The 23,330-nt window shown below is 44.0% G+C and overlaps 1 protein-coding gene across 2 annotated transcripts in view; it reads right to left on the bottom strand.

The window, feature by feature from the left end:
* The window catches only part of LOC131448684 (zinc finger MIZ domain-containing protein 1-like), a 130,169-nt gene that overhangs the window by 4,727 nt on the left and 102,112 nt on the right, over positions 1 to 23,330 (bottom strand). For both annotated transcript variants that reach the window (XM_058621341.1, XM_058621342.1), the window contains 14 exons: positions 6,223 to 6,358; positions 5,237 to 5,351; positions 3,945 to 4,162; positions 3,651 to 3,852; positions 2,952 to 3,227; positions 2,677 to 2,859; positions 2,051 to 2,128; positions 1,789 to 1,957; positions 1,559 to 1,700; positions 902 to 1,112; positions 648 to 753; positions 391 to 551; positions 228 to 295; positions 56 to 124 (listed from right to left, as the gene is read on the bottom strand). In XM_058621341.1, the coding sequence (XP_058477324.1) occupies positions 56 to 124; positions 228 to 295; positions 391 to 551; positions 648 to 753; positions 902 to 1,112; positions 1,559 to 1,700; positions 1,789 to 1,957; positions 2,051 to 2,128; positions 2,677 to 2,859; positions 2,952 to 3,227; positions 3,651 to 3,852; positions 3,945 to 4,162; positions 5,237 to 5,351; positions 6,223 to 6,358 (2,134 nt within the window). The remainder of the gene's footprint in view (positions 1 to 55; positions 125 to 227; positions 296 to 390; positions 552 to 647; positions 754 to 901; positions 1,113 to 1,558; positions 1,701 to 1,788; positions 1,958 to 2,050; positions 2,129 to 2,676; positions 2,860 to 2,951; positions 3,228 to 3,650; positions 3,853 to 3,944; positions 4,163 to 5,236; positions 5,352 to 6,222; positions 6,359 to 23,330) is intronic.

The following is a 23,330-nucleotide window of genomic DNA, read 5'->3' as shown; positions in this document are numbered from 1 at the left end:
AGACAAGAGGAATGGTATCTGCGTTGCAAATGTGTTTTATCGTGCGTGGACTTACTTTTGGATGGCGTTCAAGATTCCCCACATGTACTGGTCCACTTCAAGTCCTTCTAACAATGCTGTTTTACTAATGAGAGAAGAGAGAGAGGGCTTAAAGCACTGCGAGAGATTACGGTGAACCACTTTAAACAGGGCAAATACTGCGAGGTTTCTAAACTGGATGTACTTACTTGCATACAGGACAGCGCCATGTCCCCCGCTCACAGTTGAGTTGTAAATATGATTCCAAATCAAAGCACTGCAAGAAAGACATAAAAGAGAGAGTCTGTTATTCCCTGAATGCATCATATTCCTGACTCCCAGTGTGTTTTTGTTGGTCCCCGTGTTGCGTACCTGAACGTGTTTACAGTCGTGACCTCTCGCCGGAAGCTGTATTCGTCGGAAGGTGATGGGACATTTGAGGGAAACCTTGATGGCCGTCTGCTCCACGCCGTCCTCTCCGTTGAGCGTGGTGTTGCCCGACGATGCTGCTACGCTGCTGAAGTTCCTCTTCACTTTAAAGCAGAGGGACAGAATAACGGCGTGTGAGCGTGATCAGGAACATGAAGGGTGCAGAGGGTGACTTTGTTGTTGTTTTTTTTCTTGAATACCTTTGGTGATGCAGTGCTCTGCAGGCAGAAGCCTCTTCTTCAGTAAGCCTTGAAGGACAGAGCGAACTGAGGGCCTGTGAACCAGCTGCAGCACGAACAAGTGCGACTGTGGGGACAAATATTGCCGTCACTTAAACAAGCATTATCCTCAGTTGCACAAGTGTAATGCTTTTATTAATGTTTCGCTATATGTACAGCTATTTTTTGTGTCAGGATTTATATACCTCTTTATTTTTTGAGATTTTTGTACTCACACAGCAGCAGGCAGTGACTGTGATCTGGATTGTGTTCCTTCCCGGCTGGCATACGTGTTTCAAGTGCAGGGGTTTGTGGGAGGTCTTGTTGTCGCCCCTCTCGATGGTGAGCGGCGTGGCGTTGACGCTGACTTGGACCGATGCCGGCCAGTTGGTGTTCATCTGGCGGTCTTCGTGATGATAGCACTTAAACTGTAGCTCCAGGTCCGATCTGGGAAGAAAAAGAAAAGAAGAAAAAAACAAATTAATAAAGTGTGTTTAGAGCTCTGTAAGGGAAAAGAGCAGCCAACTGTTTTTACAAATAACTCGAGCTGTCCCTGCCATATTTAATATGGTCTGTTCATATGCTCAGCATACGACAAACTGGCTTAAACTCTCTTTCTCTCCAGAAAATATCTATTTTACAATCACTACGATTGTTAAAAAAAATGAAGAGAAATCCCCAATGAAACCACTCGTGTTGATTTTACTCACAGCTGGTGTTTACGATATTTAACATCGGCTGTTGTAAAGTAATTTACGAGACCTAGAACTGCAAAGGAAGACTGCAAAAGCGTTTACATGGAGGTTACTGAAAGAGGGAAAAACTATTTTATTTACATTAGGATATCTGGTAAGACCATCTAAGAATACAGCCTGCATTGAGTCATGTCTTACCTCCACATGAGTGTCTGGTGTACAGAGGGCCGTAGGTGGAAGACGTGGTTGCTGACAGCCAGGTTATGCTCTAGCCTGAAAGGCTCTAAGACGACGCCATCTCGTACTGGGAACGTCAGGCGGAGCTCCTCGTTGTGGTTGGCTATTTGGGCGGGAAAAAGAAATACCAGTGAGGCAATCACGCATTTCAAAATCCCACATTCCTCCACAGTAGTTTACCAGTTACTGACCTGGGGGCGGCGGGAGAGCGGTCATATTTGGTTTGATGTCAGGAGGGAAGGGCGGCTTCACATCCTGGTTTGGCGACAGGTATGGAGGGATGTTACTTCCTGGAGTCATTGGAGGGGTGGGGTTGCCTGGCACTGGAGAGTGAGGATAGTTCCCCACTGGTCTGGGTGGCTGTAGAGGAAAACAATTCATCAATACATCATACTTTGACACAAGTCAAGTGCGAGATAGTGTGAAACACACGTGCTACAAAAATGGACTTACCCCATTCATATTAGCCTGGTTGTACTGATATCCACTTCCAGAGAAGTTGTTTGTTTGTCCATTAAAAGGTGGCTCCTGCTGCAATTTCATGAAACAAAATTACCGAGATTATTTCCTCCTCCAAATAAAACAAAATGGCACCATATTAAGCCTCTTTCAAAAGGAAATTAGCTGATGTGTATGTGTACATTGTCAGTGTTTTCTTTTTACGCTTGCATCATTCGTGCGTGAACTGGGACTTATTACAGTCGTCACAATGTTATATCATTAACTTCCGTGCCTCATTGAAACTCAACAGTGAGTCAATGATTTTAAGGTCCTTATTAGATAAAGTAAGGTTCAATAAAAATGTGGCTAATGGCTATGCTAACATTCAGAGATGATGCCAGAGTTTGCGTCACTGTCAAAGAATTGAGCAGAGGAAGAAGAAATGAGTGTTTTCACCCAGGTCTTGCATCCCTACTAAAGTCACTAATGTCAGAGAAAAACCTGCATGAATTCCTTCTACTTAAAATGCAATTAAATCTGGTATTAAAGGGGTCTTTGATTGGTGAGATTATGATACAATACACCTAAACATAACACTCTGCAATTAGACCTGAACATTAGAAGGAAAATCAATGCACCTTATAGTACTGGCCCATGGCACCGCTTGGTGGTGGGTACTGGCCCTGTAGCTGCTGTCCTGGCATCCTCTGCCCAGGGTAGTTTGGGGATGGCAGCGGCCTGGAGGCGTTGGGTGTGGGGTACTGCCCCTGCTGGTTGGGGAACTGGTTGTTTGGTCCATACTGCTGACCACCATAGTTTGGCTGCACATGCAGAAGTGAAATGCATATTCAGCATACAGCAGGATAAGGATGCAAGTCTTTCAAGTGAAAATGTGGAACTCATATTCACTCACCTCCCCAGGGTACGGTCTCTTCATGCCCTGCATACCCATGCTCTGAGGTCGAGGTCCTGCATAGCCTTGCTGGGGCATCCTTTGACCATGGGCCCCAAAGGGCCCCATGCCTTGGCCCCTGGGCTGGTTCATTCCCATAGGGGGCCCACTCATGTTGGACGCATTCATGCCTGTGCTCATGTTTCCAGGGATGGACGGTGGACCACGGGGACCTGGCTGGTTCATGAACTGGCTGTTGTACGCTTGGTTTGGTCCCATCTGGAAAGAGGAACTCATCTGGAAGACAAAATGTTTGCATGCAACTGTCAAGATAACACACAGAGGCAAAAGCAACGTCGACATTGCAAAAGTAAAGGGAAACAGGTGCTAACGCGGTGGAGTTCAGTGTCAAAGAAACGTTTCAGGAGTGAATTCTATTGTTTAAAGGAACCCACAAATGCTCCCTAAGTCAGGCCTGAATCACCACAAGTTATGCATTGCAGCTTTAATTATTTATTCTTCACTATTAATAACTGGTGTACATTTTGGCTCAATTTGAACTCATTTGAGCGAAATTTTTCAGTCTGAACAATGTTCAATAATAAGCCTAAATCCACTGTTAATAAAAGGAAAGAACTGGAAGGAGCAAACAGACTTCTAACTAATGTGCGATGACAAATGCACACAAAGGTGACATCACTAATGCGTTTCATGACCTACCGGTCCGTATTGGTTCATGTCCTTGTTCTGGGTTTCCTGCATGGCAGCTACAGTTGCCGTTGCGGTGGCAGTTGCCGTGGCGGCGGCTGCTGCAACCGCGGCGGCGGCGGCCGCAGCAGCCGGCTGGGTGAAGTCTGAAGGAGGACGAGAGTGTGGAGGGATGCCCATTCCACCAGGTCCACCGTTGGGCCCTCCTGGGTAGCTGTGATAGGAAGAAACCGCTTTTTAGAAATGAAATTCTCAGGATTTATCTCAATGATTGCAAGAACCAACAATCATACGCTGTCCACTTACCTTCCACCATAGCCCCCTCCACCGGGGTAGTTGGGTCGTCCGTACATGCCCTGCTGCATGTAGCCCTGGTTGGAGTTGCCTTTGCTGGGGAACTGCTGCTGAGGCCCAGGGAACTGTGGCGAGTTCATCCCTGGATTGTTGCCGGACATACCCGAGCCCATTGGGTTTCCGCCAGGATTCATGGGATTATTGTTGTTTACCATGGGATTCCCCAATACCTGATGGACACAGATATATATAGAGAGAGGCATCAGTGTGGAGAACAAGAGTCATCCCCTTGATGCCCAGGGAACGTGAAAGGAATGAAGTGGTGACAAACAGCCATTTGGCAAAAATGGAATCCCAAATTGGCTGAATGACATACAGGAGGTGTTTGTATCTTAGAGCCCTCTATGGGCTGAGTACCAGACGACAACTGGGAAACCGGATGCCTCTTGTGTCTGGTGTGTAATTCCATTTGATTAGATGTTTCTCAGACCCTGATGAAGACTAATAAGAGGACAAAGTGCTTTGGTTGATCTGAAGTTTTAACACCCAGAAGGACACTGGGAATTGTGTTTTTCTGTTGCCTTGAATCATTCTAAAAATGTGACTTAAAGGTGACTTAAAACAGGCACCACATCACTACGTTATGAACATCGCTGTAATATTTGTTGAAAATATTCCATGTGGATTTTAATTCTGCTCCAGGAAGAAAATTGTTATACTTTAGATGTTTAGCACAGACGGACACACTGATCACCGCCACGTCTAAAAGAAGTCAAATTAATGCATCTATTAACTTCTCACCAGCGGAACTAACAGTGAACACATTTATCCAGATTCAAAGCAGAATAACAGTCACTGCTGCCAAGGAATAACATACATTTCAGGCATATGACATTGTTGAAATGTGTTCCTTCAACTCACAATTTGTGGCACATGTTCAGTTATATTTAACTTTTTCCTTTCAACTCCATAAGCTAAACAGTATGTGGCACAAAAAGCAGATTTTGTATGGAAACATTTAAAGTGCTGGTCTCAAAACTAGTACCACAGAAAACTTTGCAGCACACAAAGGAGTTGTGGATATACACATTACACCACAACAACATTTAGAAGAAGCCACACCTAACATTGTATGCATTAGTTTAGAGTTACATCAGTTTTCCATTACGTAACACTTACATGTCCTGGAGAAAAATGAAAACCACCTCCTGATGACAAGCCTTTGGCAGCAACATTTTTTTTTTAAACTAAAGAAATATGATTTTTTTATTTAACGCAGTCCACTCAGAGACACTTTAGCTCACCTGGCTCTGAGACGTGTTGGTAACGCCCCACACTGTGGTCACCACAGACAACGAACCTGGAGGCTGATTGGCGTTCTGTTGCCAGGGAACTGAGTCGTAGGGAAAAGACCCATCTCTGCAGGGAACACACAGGAACACGACATGAAGGCAAAACAGAATGTCTCCCATGACACGGCATGCGTCCAGTATTTGATTAGTCATTGTAAGCATGACTGCAGATGGGAAGTGATATGGGAAAACAAAGCATTTATGAGGAAGATTGTAAAAGCACAAGAGATGAAGCAAGGAAATTTGGGCATTGTCTACATCAGGGGTGTCAAACTCATTTTAGTTCAGGGGCCACATACAGTGTAATTTGATCTCAAGTGGGCCGTACCACTAAAATAATGGCATCATTAACCTATAAACAACAAGAACTCCAAATTGCAATTTCAACAATGTTGTGCCTCAGTTTACCATTTACATGTGTGCATTACAACATAGAGATCACAGTGGTTCGACAAATGCATAAAATATTTAGTCACAGGTATCTGGAACTGAAAAATATAGTATTTCACATAATAATGTGACATTTTCTACAAATCCATCCTGTGGGCCGGATTGGACCCTCTGGGTTGTAGGTTTAACACTCCTGGTCTACATACTCTGAAGTTTTGGATGTTTAATCTATGTGTGATTTGTGTTTATTTAAACATTTGGTTGTTTTTCACTTGGTTGAATAGATGGATTTTTAGTTCTGTATTTAGAATTGTGGGTCATTGTTTACTAACTACATCTACTGGAAGTGTGGGAAGTACTGTCGGTCCTCACTGACTGCTTAAGCAGTTTCTCTGGTCACTGATCCATAAGGAGCGCTGCTCTTCACGTGGACAAGAAGGGCTTTCCCCGAGGGCCCGGCCTGTCTGTCTGTCTGTTCACACTTCCAACACACACACACAAACACACCACGCACACATGCCAAAAAGTGCAGCAGTGTGAACACTGACCCGTGTGAGAGGCCGGGCTTCATGGAGCTCATGGGGGGCTGCATGGGCACTTTTCCCGGAGGCTCGTTCTGCCTGTTCTTCTGGTGACGGAGGAGGAGGAGGCGTCCCAGTTCCTCACACCACGAGGACAGTAGAGCTGGAAGAGGAGGGGGGAAAAAAGATAGAGTGTATCAGTGCTGTTGAGGCTCTGGAGTGAAATGACTGCAGAGGTAACAGGCGTCCACTGCAAACACTGCAAAAACGGACTGTGTGAAAGCAGCAGGGAGATGAAACAACAACTTAGGAACAGAGGCTTCTGAGCAAAACTGGAATGACCTGATTGAAAAAGGAGACAACTGTGTGCAGTTTTTTTGTGTGTGTTGACTGAGGTACCTCTAAAACAAACAGTGTGTACAATGTCAGACCTCAAATGTACACATGAAACATCCTGGTGCTGAGTAATTTAACGTCAATCAATAAGCAAATCGTAAAGGCTGTAGTTTATTAGTTCTTTTTTCGAGTGTTTAAATTACGTTTAAATAATGTCATTATTTCACATTCTAGCATTAGAACACGCTTGAAGCGGAAGCTTGTCTTGGAAAAAATAGTGAAAATCAAATTGCGATCAAGTCATTCAGACAGTTCATAAGACATTTGAAAAAGTTAAGACCCTCAGTTAGATGTATTTCTTATTCAGCGCATTTTAGCTCCTAAAATGAACATTTTTCCACCTTGCTAGTTTGATTATTACTATTTTACACATATAAAATAATTAGGGTTCGAGCAACAAGGTTGCAAGAACCCTATTGAAACTGGAAGGATTATTATTATTATTATTAGGGTTCGAGCAACAAGGTTGCAAGAACCCTATTGAAATGCAAAAGATTATTATTAGGGTTCGAGCAACAAGGTTGCAAGAACCCTATTGAAACTGGAAGGATTATTATTATTATTATTAGGGTTCGAGCAACAAGGTTGCAAGAACCCTATTGAAATGCAAAAGATTATTATTAGGGTTCGAGCAACAAGGTTGCAAGAAACCTATTGAAACTGGAAGGATTATTATTATTATTATTCTTATTATTCCCCCAAATGAATTGCCTTTTTGAGGCCTTTCCCATACCCCAAAACTCACCAATTTTTGTGACCGCATCAATCCTGGTGTAAATTTACGTCTGAAAAAGGTTCGGGGAATGTGCGTCGAAAATTGAATGTGGGAGGGGCCAATAAGTGCGGCGCCACCTGTCCAAATTCACCATGACCAACACAAATATCGCACATGCCCGAAATTCGGTACACATGTGTAGTGGGTCAGGATGAAGAAAAAATTACATGATGACCATGATCCAAACCCAACAGGAAATCCGCCATCTTGGGTTGATTGGCGATTTTTTGGCGATTTTGGCGAATTCGCAGCAATGGTATTTGAACTAACTCCTCCTAGAGTTTTCGTGCGATCACCTTCAAACTTGGTGAGGTCCCTGTGGACCAGTTGAGGAGCTCACGGTATCAAAAGTTTTTTCAAATGTCACATGGCGCACGAGATAGGGGGCGGCAAAGTTCGTGATGATTCTGATGTTTCGCATCAGAAAAACAAAACTCTTATAACTTTGCGATGGAAGGTCCGATCCGAACCAAACTTGCTATGATTGATGATGGGCCATGGCTGAAGACGTCTATGAAAAAACGGTGAAGTTTGAAAACAGCGCCTCCTTGTGGTGAAAGAAAATACACCAAAAAAAAGTTTTTTTACGATTTCGGGAATAACTTTTACACAGATAATCGTACCGCACTCAAAATTGGTGACAACAGTCAAAACACATGGTAGATGATGCGTGATCAATATGACGACAAATCGTTGAACGGTGTTGCCATGGCAACGACGCAAAGTCGGATTTTTGGGACAAAAAATCAAACTGCTACAACTTCGTGAATCCTGGTCCGATCTGAACCAAAGTTGCTAGGATTGATGATAGTCCGGCCCTAAAGACGTCTATATGAAAATATTAAATTTCGAAAACAGCGCCCCCTGGTGACAGTAGACAATATGACAGCTTGTATTTCAATTATCTCCTCCTAGAGCTTTTGTGCGATCACCTTCAAACTTGGTGAGATCAATGTGGACGAGTTGAGCATCAAAAGTTATCAAAAGCTTTTTAAAATATTGTATGGCGTACGAGATAGGGGGCGCCAAAATTGGAGATAATAATAATTTTTCATAACAGACAATGAAACTCTTATAACTTCCCGATGGAAGGTCTGATCCCAACCAAACTTGCTATAGTTGATGATGGTTAGTTGCTGAACACGACTATGTTGCTGAAACGGTACATTTTGAAAACAGCGCCTCCTGGTGGTGGTAGAAAATTCTAAAAAAACAAACTGTTACAACTTTGCCAATCCTGGTCCGATCTGAACCAAACTTGCAAGGATTGATGACAGTCCGGCCCTGAACACGTCTTTATGAAAATATTCATTTTCAAATACAGCGCCACCTGGTGACAGCAGACAGAATTACATTTATAGTTTTTGATGCTGCTCCAACAGGGATTGTTGTATCCACTTGAAACTTAGTATGTGGGACCCCAGACCCTTCCTCAACATGTCCGTAAAAGGTCACCTCCCTACAGGAAGTGGAACGCCCGAAACAGGAAGTAAAGTCTTACATTGTCCGATTGACACGAAACTAGATATGTGAGTTACTGGACCTTCCCTGAACATGTTTACGGAGACGCCGTTGACCGAACAGGAAGTCGGCCATTTTAAACAGGAAGTGCCCTCTAACTTTGCCGTACGTTGTCCGATCTGCACAAAACCTTATATGTGACACCAGGGACCTGTCCTGAGCATGTCCGTAAAAGGTCACCTCCCTACAGGAAGTGGAACGCCCGAAACAGGAAGTAAAGTCTTACATTGTCCGATTGACACGAAACTAGATATGTGAGTTACGGGACCTTCCCTGAACATGTTGCCGGAGACAAACAGGAAGTCGGCCATTTTAAACAGGAAGTGCCCTCTAACTTTGCAGTACGTTGTCCGATTTGCACAAAACATTTTATGTGACACCAGGGACCTGTCCTGAGCATGTCTGCAAGAGATGACCTCCTAACAGGAAGTGGAATGTCCGAAACAGGAAGTAAACTCTAAGATTATCCGATCTGCACAAAACTTGATATGTAAGACAAGGGAAGTTCCCTGAACACGTTTACGGACACGCACTTGACCGAACAGGAAGTCTGCCATTTTAAACAGGAAGTGCCCTATAACTTTGCCATACGTTGCCCGATCCCCCCCGAAATTTGGATCGACATGCGTGGGGACGCCGCTGAAAATAACTAGTACTGAAAATAACTAGTACTGAAAATAACTAGTACTGAAAATAACTAGTACCGCGCGCGGTGAATGAACGGGTGAGAGCGCGAGGCACGCGGGGAGCCGTGGCACACGGCGACCCGCGTGGGTCGGCTCGAACCCGTTCAGAACCGCGCGCGGTACTAGTTATTTTCAGTACTAGTTATTATTATTATTATTATTATTCCTAAAAGTAAATCGCATTTTTGAGGCCTTTCCCATACCCCAAAACTCACAGATTTTTGTGACCGCATCAATCCTGGTGTAAATTTACGTCTGAAAGTCGTTCGGGGAAAATGCGTGGAAAATTGGAGGTGGGAGGGGCTAAAAAGTCACGCAAAAAACTTCTATTAGGTCAACTCATGTCGGGTTTAACGTACGTGAACGAAACTTGGTACACACGTTCATTAGGTGGGGACGGTCAAAAAAGTCGATGACGACTTTCCCGTGAAACCTACAGGAAATCCGCCATCTTGGGTTGATTGGCGATTTTTGGGCGATTTTGGCGAATTCGCAGCAATGGTATTTGAACTAACTCCTCCTAGAGTTTTCGTGCGATCACCTTCAAACTTGGTGAGGTCCCTGTGGACCAGTTGAGGAGCTCACGGTATCAAATGTTTTTTCAAATGTCGCACGGCGCACGAGATAGGGGGCGGCAAAGTTTGTGATGATTCTGATGTTTCGCATCAGAAAAAAAAAACTCTTATAACTTTGCGATGGAAGGTCCGATCCGAACCAAACTTGCTATGATTGATGATGGGCCATGGCTGAAGACGTCTATGAAAAAACGGTGAAGTTTGAAAACAGCGCCTCCTTGTGGTGAAAGAAAATACACCAAAAAAAAGTTTTTTTACGATTTCGGGAATAACTTTTACACAGATAATCGTACCGCACTCAAAATTGGTGACAACAGTCAAAACACATGGTAGATGATGCGTGATCAATATGACGACAAATCGTTTAACGGTGTTGCCATGGCAACGACGCAAAGTCGGATTTTTGGGACAAAAAATCAAACTGCTACAACTTTGTGAATCCTGGTCCGATCTGAACCAAACTTGCTAGGATTGATGATAGTCCGGCCCTAAAGACGTCTATATGAAAATATTCAATTTCGAAAACAGCGCCCCCTGGTGACAGTAGACAATATGACAGCTTGTATTTCAATTATCTCCTCCTAGAGCTTTTGTGCGATCACCTTCAAACTTGGTGAGATCAATGTGGACGAGTTGAGCATCAAAAGTTATCAAAAGCTTTTTAAAATATTGTATGGCGTACGAGATAGGGGGCGCCAAAATTGGAGATAATAATAATTTTTCATAACAGACAATGAAACTCTTATAACTTCGCGATGGAAGGTCTGATCCCAACCAAACTTGCTATAGTTAATGATGGTTAGTTGCTGAAGACGACTATGTTGCTGAAACGGTACATTTTGAAAACAGCGCCTCCTGGTGGTGGTAGAAAATTCTAAAAAAACAAACTGTTACAACTTTGCCAATCCTGGTCCGATCTGAACCAAACTTGCAAAGATTGATGACAGTCCGGCCCTGAACACGTCTATATGAAAATATTCATTTTCAAATACAGCACCCCCTGGTGACAGCACACAGAATTACATTTATAGTTTTTGATGCTGCTCCAACAGGGATTGTTGTATCCACTTGAAACTTAGTATGTGGGACCCCAGACCCTTCCTCAACATGTCCGTAAAAGGTCACCTCCCTACAGGAAGTGGAACGCCCGAAACAGGAAGTAAAGTCTTACATTGTCCGATTGACACGAAACTAGATATGTGAGTTACTGGACCTTACCTGAACATGTTTACGGAGACGCCGTTGACCGAACAGGAAGTCGGCCATTTTAAACAGGAAGTGCCCTCTAACTTTGCCGTACATTGTCCGATCTGCACAAAATCTTATATGTGACACCAGGGACCTGTCCTGAGCATGTCCGTAAAAGGTCACCTCCCTACAGGAAGTGGAACGCCCGAAACAGGAAGTAAAGTCTTACATTGTCCGATCTGAACAAAACTTGATATGTAAGACAAGGGAACTTCCCTGAACATGTTTACGGAGACGAACAGGAAGTTGGCGATTTTAAACAGGAAGTGCCCTCTAACTTTGCCGTACGTTGTCCGATCTGCACAAAACCTTATATGTGACACCAGGGACCTGTCCTGAGCATGTCCGTAAAAGGTCACCTCCCTACAGGAAGTGGAACACCCGAAACAGGAAGTAAAGTCTTACATTGCCCGATTGACACAAAACTAGATATGTGAGTTACGGGACCTTCCCTGAACATGTTTCCAGAGACGAACAGGAAGTTCGCCACTTTAAACAGGAAGTGCCCTCTAACTTTGCCGTACGTTGTCCGATTTTCACGAAACCTTATATGTGACACCAGGGACCTGTCCTGAGCATGTCTGCAAAAGATGACCTCTTAACAGGAAGTGGAATGCCCGAAACAGGAAGTAAACTCTAAGATTGTCCGATCTGAACAAAACTTGATATGTAAGACAAGGGAACTTCCCTGAACATGTTTACGGACGCGCATTTGACATAACAGGAAGTCGGCCATTTTAAAATGGAAGTGCCCTATAACTTTGCCATACGTTGCCCGATCCCCCCCGAAATGTGGATCGACATGCGCGGGGACGCCGCTGAAAATAACTAGTACTGAAAATAACTAGTACTGAAAATAACTAGTACCGCGCGCGGTGAATGAACGGGTGAGAGCGCGAGGCACGCGGGGAGCCGTGGCACACGGCGACCCGCGTGGGTCGGCTCGAACCCGTTCAGAACCGCGCGCGGTACTAGTTATTATTATTATTCTTATTATTCCCCCAAATGAATTGCCTTTTTGAGGCCTTTCCCATACCCCAAAACTCACCAATTTTTGTGACCGCATCAATCCTGGTGTAAATTTACGTCTGAAAAAGGTTCGGGGAATGTGCGTCGAAAATTGAATGTGGGAGGGGCCAATAAGTGCGGCGCCACCTGTCCAAATTCACCATGACCAACACAAATATCGCACATGCACGAAATTCGGTACACATGTGTAGTGGGTCAGGATGAAGAAAAAATTACATTATGACCATGATCCAAACCCAACAGGAAATCCGCCATCTTGGGTTGATTGGCGATTTTTTGGCGATTTTGGCGAATTCGCAGCAATGGTATTTGAACTAACTCCTCCTAGAGTTTTCGTGCGATCACCTTCAAACTTGGTGAGGTCCCTGTGGACCAGTTGAGGAGCTCACGGTATCAAAAGTTTTTTCAAATGTCGCATGGCGCACGAGATAGGGGGCGGCAAAGTTCGTGATGATTCTGATGTTTCGCATCAGAAAAACAAAACTCTTATAACTTTGCGATGGAAGGTCCGATCCGAACCAAACTTGCTACCATTGATGATGGGCCATGGCTGAAGACGTCTATGAAAAAACGGTGAAGTTTGAAAACAGCGCCTTCTTGTGGTGAAAGAAAATACACAAAAAAAAAGTTTTTTTACGATTTCGGGAATAACTTTTACACAGATAATCGTACCGCACTGAAAATTGGTGACAACAGTCAAAACACATGGTAGATGATGCGTGATCAATATGACGACAAATCGTTTAACGGTGTTGCCATGGCAACGACGCAAAGTCGGATTTTTGGGACAAAAAATCAAACTGCTACAACTTCGTGAATCCTGGTCCGATCTGAACCAAACTTGCTAGGATTGATGATAGTCCGGCCCTAAAGACGTCTATATGAAAATATTAAATTTCGAAAACAGCGCCCCCTGGTGACAGCAGACAATATGACAGCTTGTATTTCAATTATCTCCTCCTAGAGCTTTTGTGCGATCACCTTCAAACTTGGTGAGATCAATGTGGACGAGTTGAGCATCAAAAGTTATCAAAAGCTTTTTAAAATATTGTATGGCGTACGAGATAGGGGGCGCCAAAATTGGAGATAATAATAATTTTTCATAACAGACAATGAAACTCTTATAACTTCGCGATGGAAGGTCTGATCCCAACCAAACTTGCTATAGTTGATGATGGTTAGTTGCTGAAGACGACTATGTTGCTGAAACGGTACATTTTGAAAACAGCGCCTCCTGGTGGTGGTAGAAAATTCTAAAAAAACAAACTGTTACAACTTTGCCAATCCTGGTCCGATCTGAACCAAACTTGCAAGGATTGATGACAGTCCGGCCCTGAACACGTCTATATGAAAATATTCATTTTCAAATACAGCGTCCCCTGGTGACAGCAGACAGAATTACATTTATAGTTTTTGATGCTGCTCCAACAGGGATTGTTGTATCCACTTGAAACTTAGTATGTGGGACCCCAGACCCTTCCTCAACATGTCCGTAAAAGGTCACCTCCCTACAGGAAGTGGAACGCCCGAAACAGGAAGTAAAGTCTTACATTGTCCGATTGACACGAAACTAGATATGTGAGTTACGGGACCTTCCCTGAACATGTTTCCGGAGACGAACAGGAAGTCGGCCATTTTAAACAGGAAGTGCCCTCTAACTTTGCCGTACGTTGTCCGATTTGCACAAAATCTTATATGTGACACCAGGGACCTGTCCTGAGCATATCCGTAAAAGGTCACCTCCCTACAGGAAGTGGAACGCCCGAAACAGGAAGTAAAGTCTTACATTGTCCGATTGACACAAAACTAGATATGTGAGTTACGGGACCTTCCCTGAACATGTTTCCAGAGATGAACAGGAAGTTGGCCATTTTAAACAGGAAGTGCCCTCTAACTTTGCAGTACATTGTCCGATTTGCACAAAACCTTATATGTGACACCAGGGACCTGTCCTGAGCATGTCTGCAAAAGGTGACCTCCCAACAGGAAGTGGAATGCCCGAAACAGGAAGTAAACTCTAAGATTGTCCGATCTGAACAAAACTTGATATGTAAGACAAGGGAACTTCCCTTAACACGTTTACGGACGCGCATTTGACCGAACAGGAAGTCGGCCATTTTAAACAGGAAGTGCCCTATAACTTTGCCATACGTTGCCGCGATCCCCCCCGAAATTTGGATCGACATGCACGGGGACGCCGCTGAAAATAACTAGTACTGAAAATAACTAGTACTGAAAATAACTAGTACTGAAAATAACTAGTACTGAAAATAACTAGTACCGCGCGCGGTGAATGAACGGGTGAGAGCGCGAGGCACGCGGGGAGCCGTGGCACACGGCGACCCGCGTGGGTCGGCTCGAACCCGTTCAGAACCGCGCGCGGTACTAGTTATTTTTATTATTATTATTATTATTCCTAAAAGTAAATCGCATTTTTGAGGCCTTTCCCATACCCCAAAACTCACAGATTTTTGTGACCGCATCAATCCTGGTGTAAATTTACGTCTGCAAGTCGTTCGGGGAAAATGCGTGGAAAATTGGAAGTGGGAGGGGCTAAAAAGTCACGCAAAAAACTTCTATTAGGTCAACTCATGTCGGGTTTAACGTACGTGAACGAAACTTGGTACACACGTTCATTAGGTGGGGACGGTCAAAAAAGTCGATGACGACTTTCCCGTGAAACCTACAGGAAGTCCGCCATCTTGGGTTGATTGGCCATTTTTGGGCGATTTTGGCGAATTCGCAGCAATGGTATTTGAACTATCTCCTCCTAGAGTTTTCGAGCGATCACCTTCAAACTTGGTGAGGTCCCTGTGGACCAGTTGAGGAGCTCACGGTATCAAAAGTTTTTTCAAATGTCACATGGCGCACGAGATAGGGGGCGGCAAAGTTCGTGATGATTCTGATGTTTCGCATCAGAAAAACAAAACTCTTATAACTTTGCGATGGAAGGTCCGATCCGAACCAAACTTGCTATGATTGATGCTGGGCCATGGCTGAAGACGTCTATGAAAAAACGGTGAAGTTTGAAAACAGCGCCTCCTTGTGGTGAAAGAAAATACACAAAAAAAGAGTTTTTTTACGATTTCGGGAATAACTTTTACACAGATAATCGTACCGCACTCAAAATTGGTGACAACAGTCAAAACACATGGTAGATGATGCGTGATCAATATGACGACGAATCGTTTAACGGTGTTGCCATGGCAACGACGCAAAGTCGGATTTTTGGGACAAAAAATCAAACTGCTACAACTTCGTGAATCCTGGTCCGATCTGAACCAAACTTGCTAGGATTGATGATAGTCCGGCCCTAAAGACGTCTATATGAAAATATTAAATTTCGAAAACAGCGCCCCCTGGTGACAGCAGACAATATGACAGCTTGTATTTCAATTATCTCCTCCTAGAGCTTTTGTGCGATCACCTTCAAACTTGGTGAGATCAATGTGGACGAGTTGAGCATCAAAAGTTATCAAAAGCTTTTTAAAATATTGTATTGCGTACGAGATAGGGGGCGCCAAAATTGGAGATAATAATAATTTTTCATAACAGACAATGAAACTCTTATAACTTCGTGATGGAAGGTCTGATCCCAACCAAACTTGCTATAGTTGATGCTGGTTAGTTGCTGAAGACGACTATGTTGCTGAAACGGTACATTTTGAAAACAGCGCCTCCTGGTGGTGGTAGAAAATTCTAAAAAAACAAACTGTTACAACTTTGCCAATCCTGGTCAGATCTGAACCAAACTTGCAAGGATTGATGACAGTCCGGCCCTGAACACGTCTATATGAAAATATTCATTTTCAAATACAGCGCCCCCTGGTGACAGCAGACAGAATTACGTTTATAGTTTTTGATGCTGCTCCAACAGGGATTGTTGTATCCACTTGAAACTTAGTATGTGGGACCCCAGACCCTTCTGGAACATGTCCGTAAAAGGTCACCTCCCTACAGGAAGTGGAACGCCCGAAACAGGAAGTAAAGTCTTACATTGTCCGATTGACACGAAACTAGATATGTGAGTTACCGGACCTTCCCTGAACATCTTTACGGAGACGCCGTTGACCGAACAGGAAGTCGGCCATTTTAAACAGGAAGTGCCTTCTAACTTTGCCGTACATTGTCCGATCTGCACAAAACCTTATATGTGACACCAGGGACCTGTCCTGAGCATGTCCGTAAAAGGTCACCTCCCTACAGGAAGTGGAACACCCGAAACAGGAAGTAAAGTCTTACATTGTCCGATTGACACAAAACTAGATATGTGAGTTACGGGACCTTTCCTGAACATGTTTCCAGAGACGAACAGGAAGTTGGCCATTTTAAACAGGAAGTGCCCTCTAACTTTGCCGTACGTTGTCCGATTTGCACGAAACCTTTTGACACCAGGGACCTGTCCTGAGCATGTCTGCAAGAGATGACCTCCTAACAGGAAGTGGAATGTCCGAAACAGGAAGTAAACTTTAAGATTATCCGATCTGCACAAAACTTGATATGTAAGACAAGGGAAGTTCCCTGAACACGTTCACGGACACGCACTTGACCGAACAGGAAGTCTGCCATTTTAAACAGGAAGTGCCCTATAACTTTGCCATACGTTGCCCGATCCCCCCCGAAATTTGGATCGACATGCGTGGGGACGCCGCTGAAAATAACTAGTACTGAAAATAACTAGTACCGCGCGCGGTGAATGAACGGGTGAGAGCGCGAGGCACGCGGGGAGCCGTGGCACACGGCGACCCGCGTGGGTCGGCTCGAACCCGTTCAGAACCGCGCGCGGTACTAGTTATTTTCAGTACTAGTTATTTTTATTAGGGTTCGAGCAACAAGGTTGCAAGAAACCTATTGAAACTGGAAGGATTATTATTATTATTATTAGGGTTCGAGCAACAAGGTTGCAAGAAACCTATTGAAACTGAAAGGATTATTATTATTCTTATTATTCCCCCAAATGAATTGCCTTTTTGAGGCCTTTCCCATACCCCAAAACTCACCAATTTTTGCGACCGCATCAATCCTGGTGTAAATTTACGTCTGAAAAAGGTTCGGGGAATGTGCGTCAAAAATTGAATGTGGGAGGGGCCAATAAGTGCGGCGCCACCTGTCCAAATTCACCATGACCAACACAAATATCGCACATGCACGAAATTCGGTACACATGTGTAGTGGGTCAGGATGAAGAAAAAATTACATTATGACCATGATCCAAACCCAACAGGAAATCCGCCATCTTGGGTTGATTGGCCATTTTTTGGCGATTTTGGCGAATTCGCAGCAATGGTATTTGAACTAACTCCTCCTAGAGTTTTCGTGCGATCACCTTCAAACTTGGTGAGGTCCCTGTGGACCAGTTGAGGAGCTTAAGGTATCAAAATTTTTTTCAAATGTCGCATGGCGCACGAGATAGGGGGCGGCAAAGTTCGTGATGATTCTGATGTTTCGCATCAGAAAAACAAAACTCTTATAACTTTGCGATGGAAGGTCCGATCCGAACCAAACTTGCTACCATTGATGATGGGCCATGGCTGAAGACGTCTATGAAAAAACGGTGAAGTTTGAAAACAGCGCCTCCTTGTGGTGAAAGAAAATACACAAAAAAAAAGTTTTTTTACGATTTCGGGAATAACTTTTACACAGATAATCGTACCGCACTCAAAATTGGTGACAACAGTCAAAACACATGGTAGATGATGCGTGATCAATATGACGACAAATCGTTTAACGGTGTTGCCATGGCAACGACGCAAAGTCGGATTTTTGGGACAAAAAATCAAACTGCTACAACTTCGCGAATCCTGGTCCGATCTGAACCAAACTGGCTAGGATTGATGATAGTCCGGCCCTAAAGACGTCTATATGAAAATATTCAATTTCGAAAACAGCGCCCCCTGGTGACAGCAGACAATATGACAGCTTGTATTTCAATTATCTCCTCCTAGAGCTTTTGTGCGATCACCTTCAAACTTGGTGAGATCAATGTGGACGAGTTGAGCATCAAAAGTTATCAAAAGCTTTTTAAAATATTGTATGGCGTACGAGATAGGGGGCGCCAAAATTGGAGATAATAATAATTTTTCACAACAGACAATGAAACTCTTATAACTTTGCGATGGAAGATCTGATCCCAACCAAACTTGCTATAGTTGATGATGGTTAGTTGCTGAAGACGACTATGTTGCTGAAACGGTACATTTTCAAAACAGCGTCTCCTGGTGGTGGTAGAAAATTCTAAAAAAAAAAACTGTTACAACTTTGCCAATCCTGGTCCGATCTGAACCAAACTTGCAAGGATTGATGACAGTCCTGTCCTGAACAAGTCTATATGAAAATATTCATTTTCAAATACAGCACCCCCTGGTGACAGCAGACAGAATTACATTTATAGTTTTTGATGCTGCTCCAACAGGGATTGTTGTATCCACTTGAAATTTAGTATGTGGAACCCCAGTCCCTTCCTCAACATGTCCGTAAAAGGTCACCTCCCTACAGGAAGTGGAAGGCCCGAAACAGGAAGTAAAGTCTTACATTGTCCGATTGACACGAAACTAGATATGTGAGTTACGGGACCTTCCCTGAACATGTTTACGGAGACGAACAGGAAGTCGGCCATTTTAAACAGGAAGTGCCCTCTAACTTTGCCGTACGTTGTCCGATTTGCACAAAACCTTATATGTGACACCAGGGACCTGTCCTGAGCATGTCCGTAAAAGGTCACCTCCCTACAGGAAGTGGAACACCCGAAACAGGAAGTAAAGTCTTACATTGTCCGATTGACACAAAACTAGATATGTGAGTTACGGGACCTTCCCTGAACATGTTTCCAGAGACGAACAGGAAGTTGGCCATTTTAAACAGGAAGTGCCCTCTAACTTTGCCGTACGTTGTCCGATTTGCACGAAACCTTATATGTGACACCAGGGACCTGTCCTGAGCATGTCTGCAAAAGATGACCTCCCAACAGGAAGTGGAATGCCGGAAACAGGAAGTTAACTCTAAAATTGTCCGATCTGAACAAAACTTGATATGTAAGACAAGGGAACTTCCCTGAACACGTTTATGGAAGCGCATTTGACCGAACAGGAAGTCGGCCATTTTAAACAGGAAGTGCCCTATAACTTTGCCATACGTTGCCCAATCCCCCCCGAAATTTGGATCGACATGCACGGGGACCCCGCTGAAAATAACTAGTACTGAAAATAACTAGTACTGAAAATAACTAGTACCGCGCGCGGTGAATGAACGGGTGAGAGCGCGAGGCACGCGGGGAGCCGTGGCACACGGCGACCCGCGTGGGTCGGCTCGAACCCGTTCAGAACCGCGCGCGGTACTAGTTATTTTCAGTACTAGTTATTTTCAGTACTAGTTATTTTCATTATTATTCTTATTATTCCTTAAAGTAAATCGCGTTTTTGAGGCCTTTCCCATACCCCAAAACTCACAGATTTTTGTGACCGCATCAATCGTGGTGTAAATTTACGTCTGAAAAAGGTTCGGGGAATGTGCGTCGAAAATTGAATGTGGGAGGGGCCAATAAGTGCGGCGCCACCTGTCCAAATTCACCATGACCAACACAAATATCGCACATGCCCGAAATTCGGTACACATGTGTAGTGGGTCAGGATGAAGAAAAAATTACATTATGACCATGATCCAAACCCAACAGGAAATCCGCCATCTTGGGTTGATTGGCCATTTTTTGGCGATTTTGGCGAATTCGCAGCAATGGTATTTGTACTAACTCCTCCTAGAGTTTTCGTGCGATCACCTTCAAACTTGGGGAGGTCCCTGTGGACCAGTTGAGGAGCTCACGGTATCAAAAGTTTTTTCAAATGTCACATGGCGCACGAGATAGGTGGCGGCAAAGTTCGTGATGATTCTGATGTTTCGCATCAGAAAAAAAAAACTCTTATAACTTTGCGATGGAAGGTCCGATCCGAACCAAACTTGCTATGATTGATGATGGGCCATGGCTGAAGACGTCTATGAAAAAACGGTGAAGTTTGAAAACAGCGCCTCCTTGTGGTGGAAGAAAATACACCAAAAAAAAGTTTTTTTACGATTTCGGGAATAACTTTTACACAGATAATCGTACCGCGCTCAAAATTGGTGACAACAGTCAAAACACATGGTAGATGATGCGTGATCAATATGACGACAAATCGTTTAACGGTGTTGCCATGGCAACGACGCAAAGTCGGATTTTTGGGACAAAAAATCAAACTGCTACAACTTCGTGAATCCTGGTCCGATCTGAACCAAACTTGCTAGGATTGATGATAGTCCGGCCCTAAAGACGTCTATATGAAAATATTCAATTTCGAAAACAGCGCCTCCTGGTGACAGCAGACAATATGACAGCTTGTATTTCAATTATCTCCTCCTAGAGCTTTTGTGCGATCACCTTCAAACTTGGTGAGATCAATGTGGACGAGTTGAGCATCAAAAGTTATCAAAAGCTTTTTAAAATATTGTATGGCGTACGAGATAGGGGGCGCCAAAATTGGAGATAATAACAATTTTTCATAACAGACAATGAAACTCTTATAACTTCGCGATGGAAGGTCTGATCCCAACCAAACTTGCTATAATTGATGATGGTTAGTTGCTGAAGACGACTATGTTGCTGAAACGGTACATTTTGAAAACAGCGCCTCCTGGTGGTGGTAGAAAATTCTAAAAAAACAAACTGTTACAACTTTGCCAATCCTGGTCCGATCTGAACCAAACTTGCAAGGATTGATGACAGTCCGGCCCTGAACACGTCTATATGAAAATATTCATTTTCAAATACAGCGCCCCCTGGTGACAGCAGACAGAATTACATTTATAGTTTTTGATGCTGCTCCAACAGGGATTGTTGTATCCACTTGAAACTTAGTATGTGGGACCCCAGACCCTTCCTCAACATGTCCGTAAAAGGTCACCTCCCTACAGGAAGTGGAACGCCCGAAACAGGAAGTAAAGTCTTACATTGTCCGATTGACACGAAACTAGATATGTGAGTTACCGGACCTTCCCTGAACATGTTTACGGAGACGCCGTTGACCGAACAGGAAGTCGGCCATTTTAAACAGGAAGTGCCCTCTAACTTTGCCGTACGTTGTCCGATCTGCACAAAACCTTATATGTGAGTTAAGGGACCTGTCCTGAGCATGTCCGTAAAAGGTCACCTCCCTACAGGAAGTGGAACGCCCGAAACAGGAAGTAAAGTCTTACATTGTCCGATCTGAACAAAACTTGATATGTAAGACAAGGGAACTTCCCTGAACACGTTTACGGAGACGAACAGGAAGTTGGCCATTTTAAACAGGAAGTGCCCTCTAACTTTGCCGTACGTTGTCCGATTTGCACGAAACCTTTTATGTGACACCAGGGACCTGTCCTGAGCATGTCTGCAAAAGATGACCTCCCAACAGGAAGTGGAATGCCCGAAACAGGAAGTAAACTCTAAGATTGTCCGATCTGCACAAAACTTGATATGTAAGACAAGGGAAGTTCCCTGGACACGTTTACGGACACGCACTTGACCGAACAGGAAGTCTGCCATTTTAAACAGGAAGTGCCCTATAACTTTGCCATACGTTGCCCGATCCCCCTCGAAATTTGGAACGACATGCGCGGGGACGCCGCTGAAAATAACTAGTACTGAAAATAACTAGTACCGCGCGCGGTGAATGAACGGGTGAGAGCGCGAGGCACGCGGGGAGCCGTGGCACACGGCGACCCGCGTGGGTCGGCTCGAACCCGTTCAGAACCGCGCGCGGTACTAGTTATTATTATTATTCTTATTATTCCCCCAAATGAATTGCCTTTTTGAGGCCTTTCCCATACCCCAAAACTCACCAATTTTTGTGACCGCATCAATCCTGGTGTAAATTTACGTCTGAAAAAGGTTCGGGGAATGTGCGTCGAAAATTGAATGTGGGAGGGGCCAATAAGTGCGGCGCCACCTGTCCAAATTCACCATGACCAACACAAATATCGCACATGCACGAAATTCGGTACACATGTGTAGTGGGTCAGGATGAAGAAAAAATTACATTATGACCATGATCCAAACCCAACAGGAAATCCGCCATCTTGGGTTGATTGGCGATTTTTTGGCGATTTTGGCGAATTCGCAGCAATGGTATTTGAACTAACTCCTCCTAGAGTTTTCGTGCGATCACCTTCAAACTTGGTGAGGTCCCTGTGGACCAGTTGAGGAGCTCACGGTATCAAAAGTTTTTTCAAATGTCGCATGGCGCACGAGATAGGGGGCGGCAAAGTTCGTGATGATTCTGATGTTTCGCATCATCAAAACAAAACTCTTATAACTTTGCGATGGAAGGTCCGATCCGAACCAAACTTGCTATGATTGATGATGGGCCATGGCTGAAGACGTCTATGAAAAAACGGTGAAGTTTGAAAACAGCGCCTTCTTGTGGTGAAAGAAAATACACAAAAAAAAAGTTTTTTTACGATTTCGGGAATAACTTTTACACAGATAATCGTACCGCACTGAAAATTGGTGACAACAGTCAAAACACATGGTAGATGATGCGTGATCAATATGACGACAAATCGTTTAACGGTGTTGCCATGGCAACGACGCAAAGTCGGATTTTTGGGACAAAAAATCAAACTGCTACAACTTCGTGAATCCTGGTCCGATCTGAACCAAACTTGCTAGGATTGATGATAGTCCGGCCCTAAAGACGTCTATATGAAAATATTAAATTTCGAAAACAGCGCCCCCTGGTGACAGCAGACAATATGACAGCTTGTATTTCAATTATCTCCTCCTAGAGCTTTTGTGCGATCACCTTCAAACTTGGTGAGATCAATGTGGACGAGTTGAGCATCAAAAGTTATCAAAAGCTTTTTAAAATATTGTATGGCGTACGAGATAGGGGGCGC

This window comes from Solea solea, chromosome 21 (assembly GCF_958295425.1).
Source record: "Solea solea chromosome 21, fSolSol10.1, whole genome shotgun sequence".
Classification (NCBI taxonomy): Eukaryota; Metazoa; Chordata; class Actinopteri; order Pleuronectiformes; family Soleidae; genus Solea; species Solea solea.
This window is presented reverse-complemented; position numbering and strand designations above follow the sequence as displayed.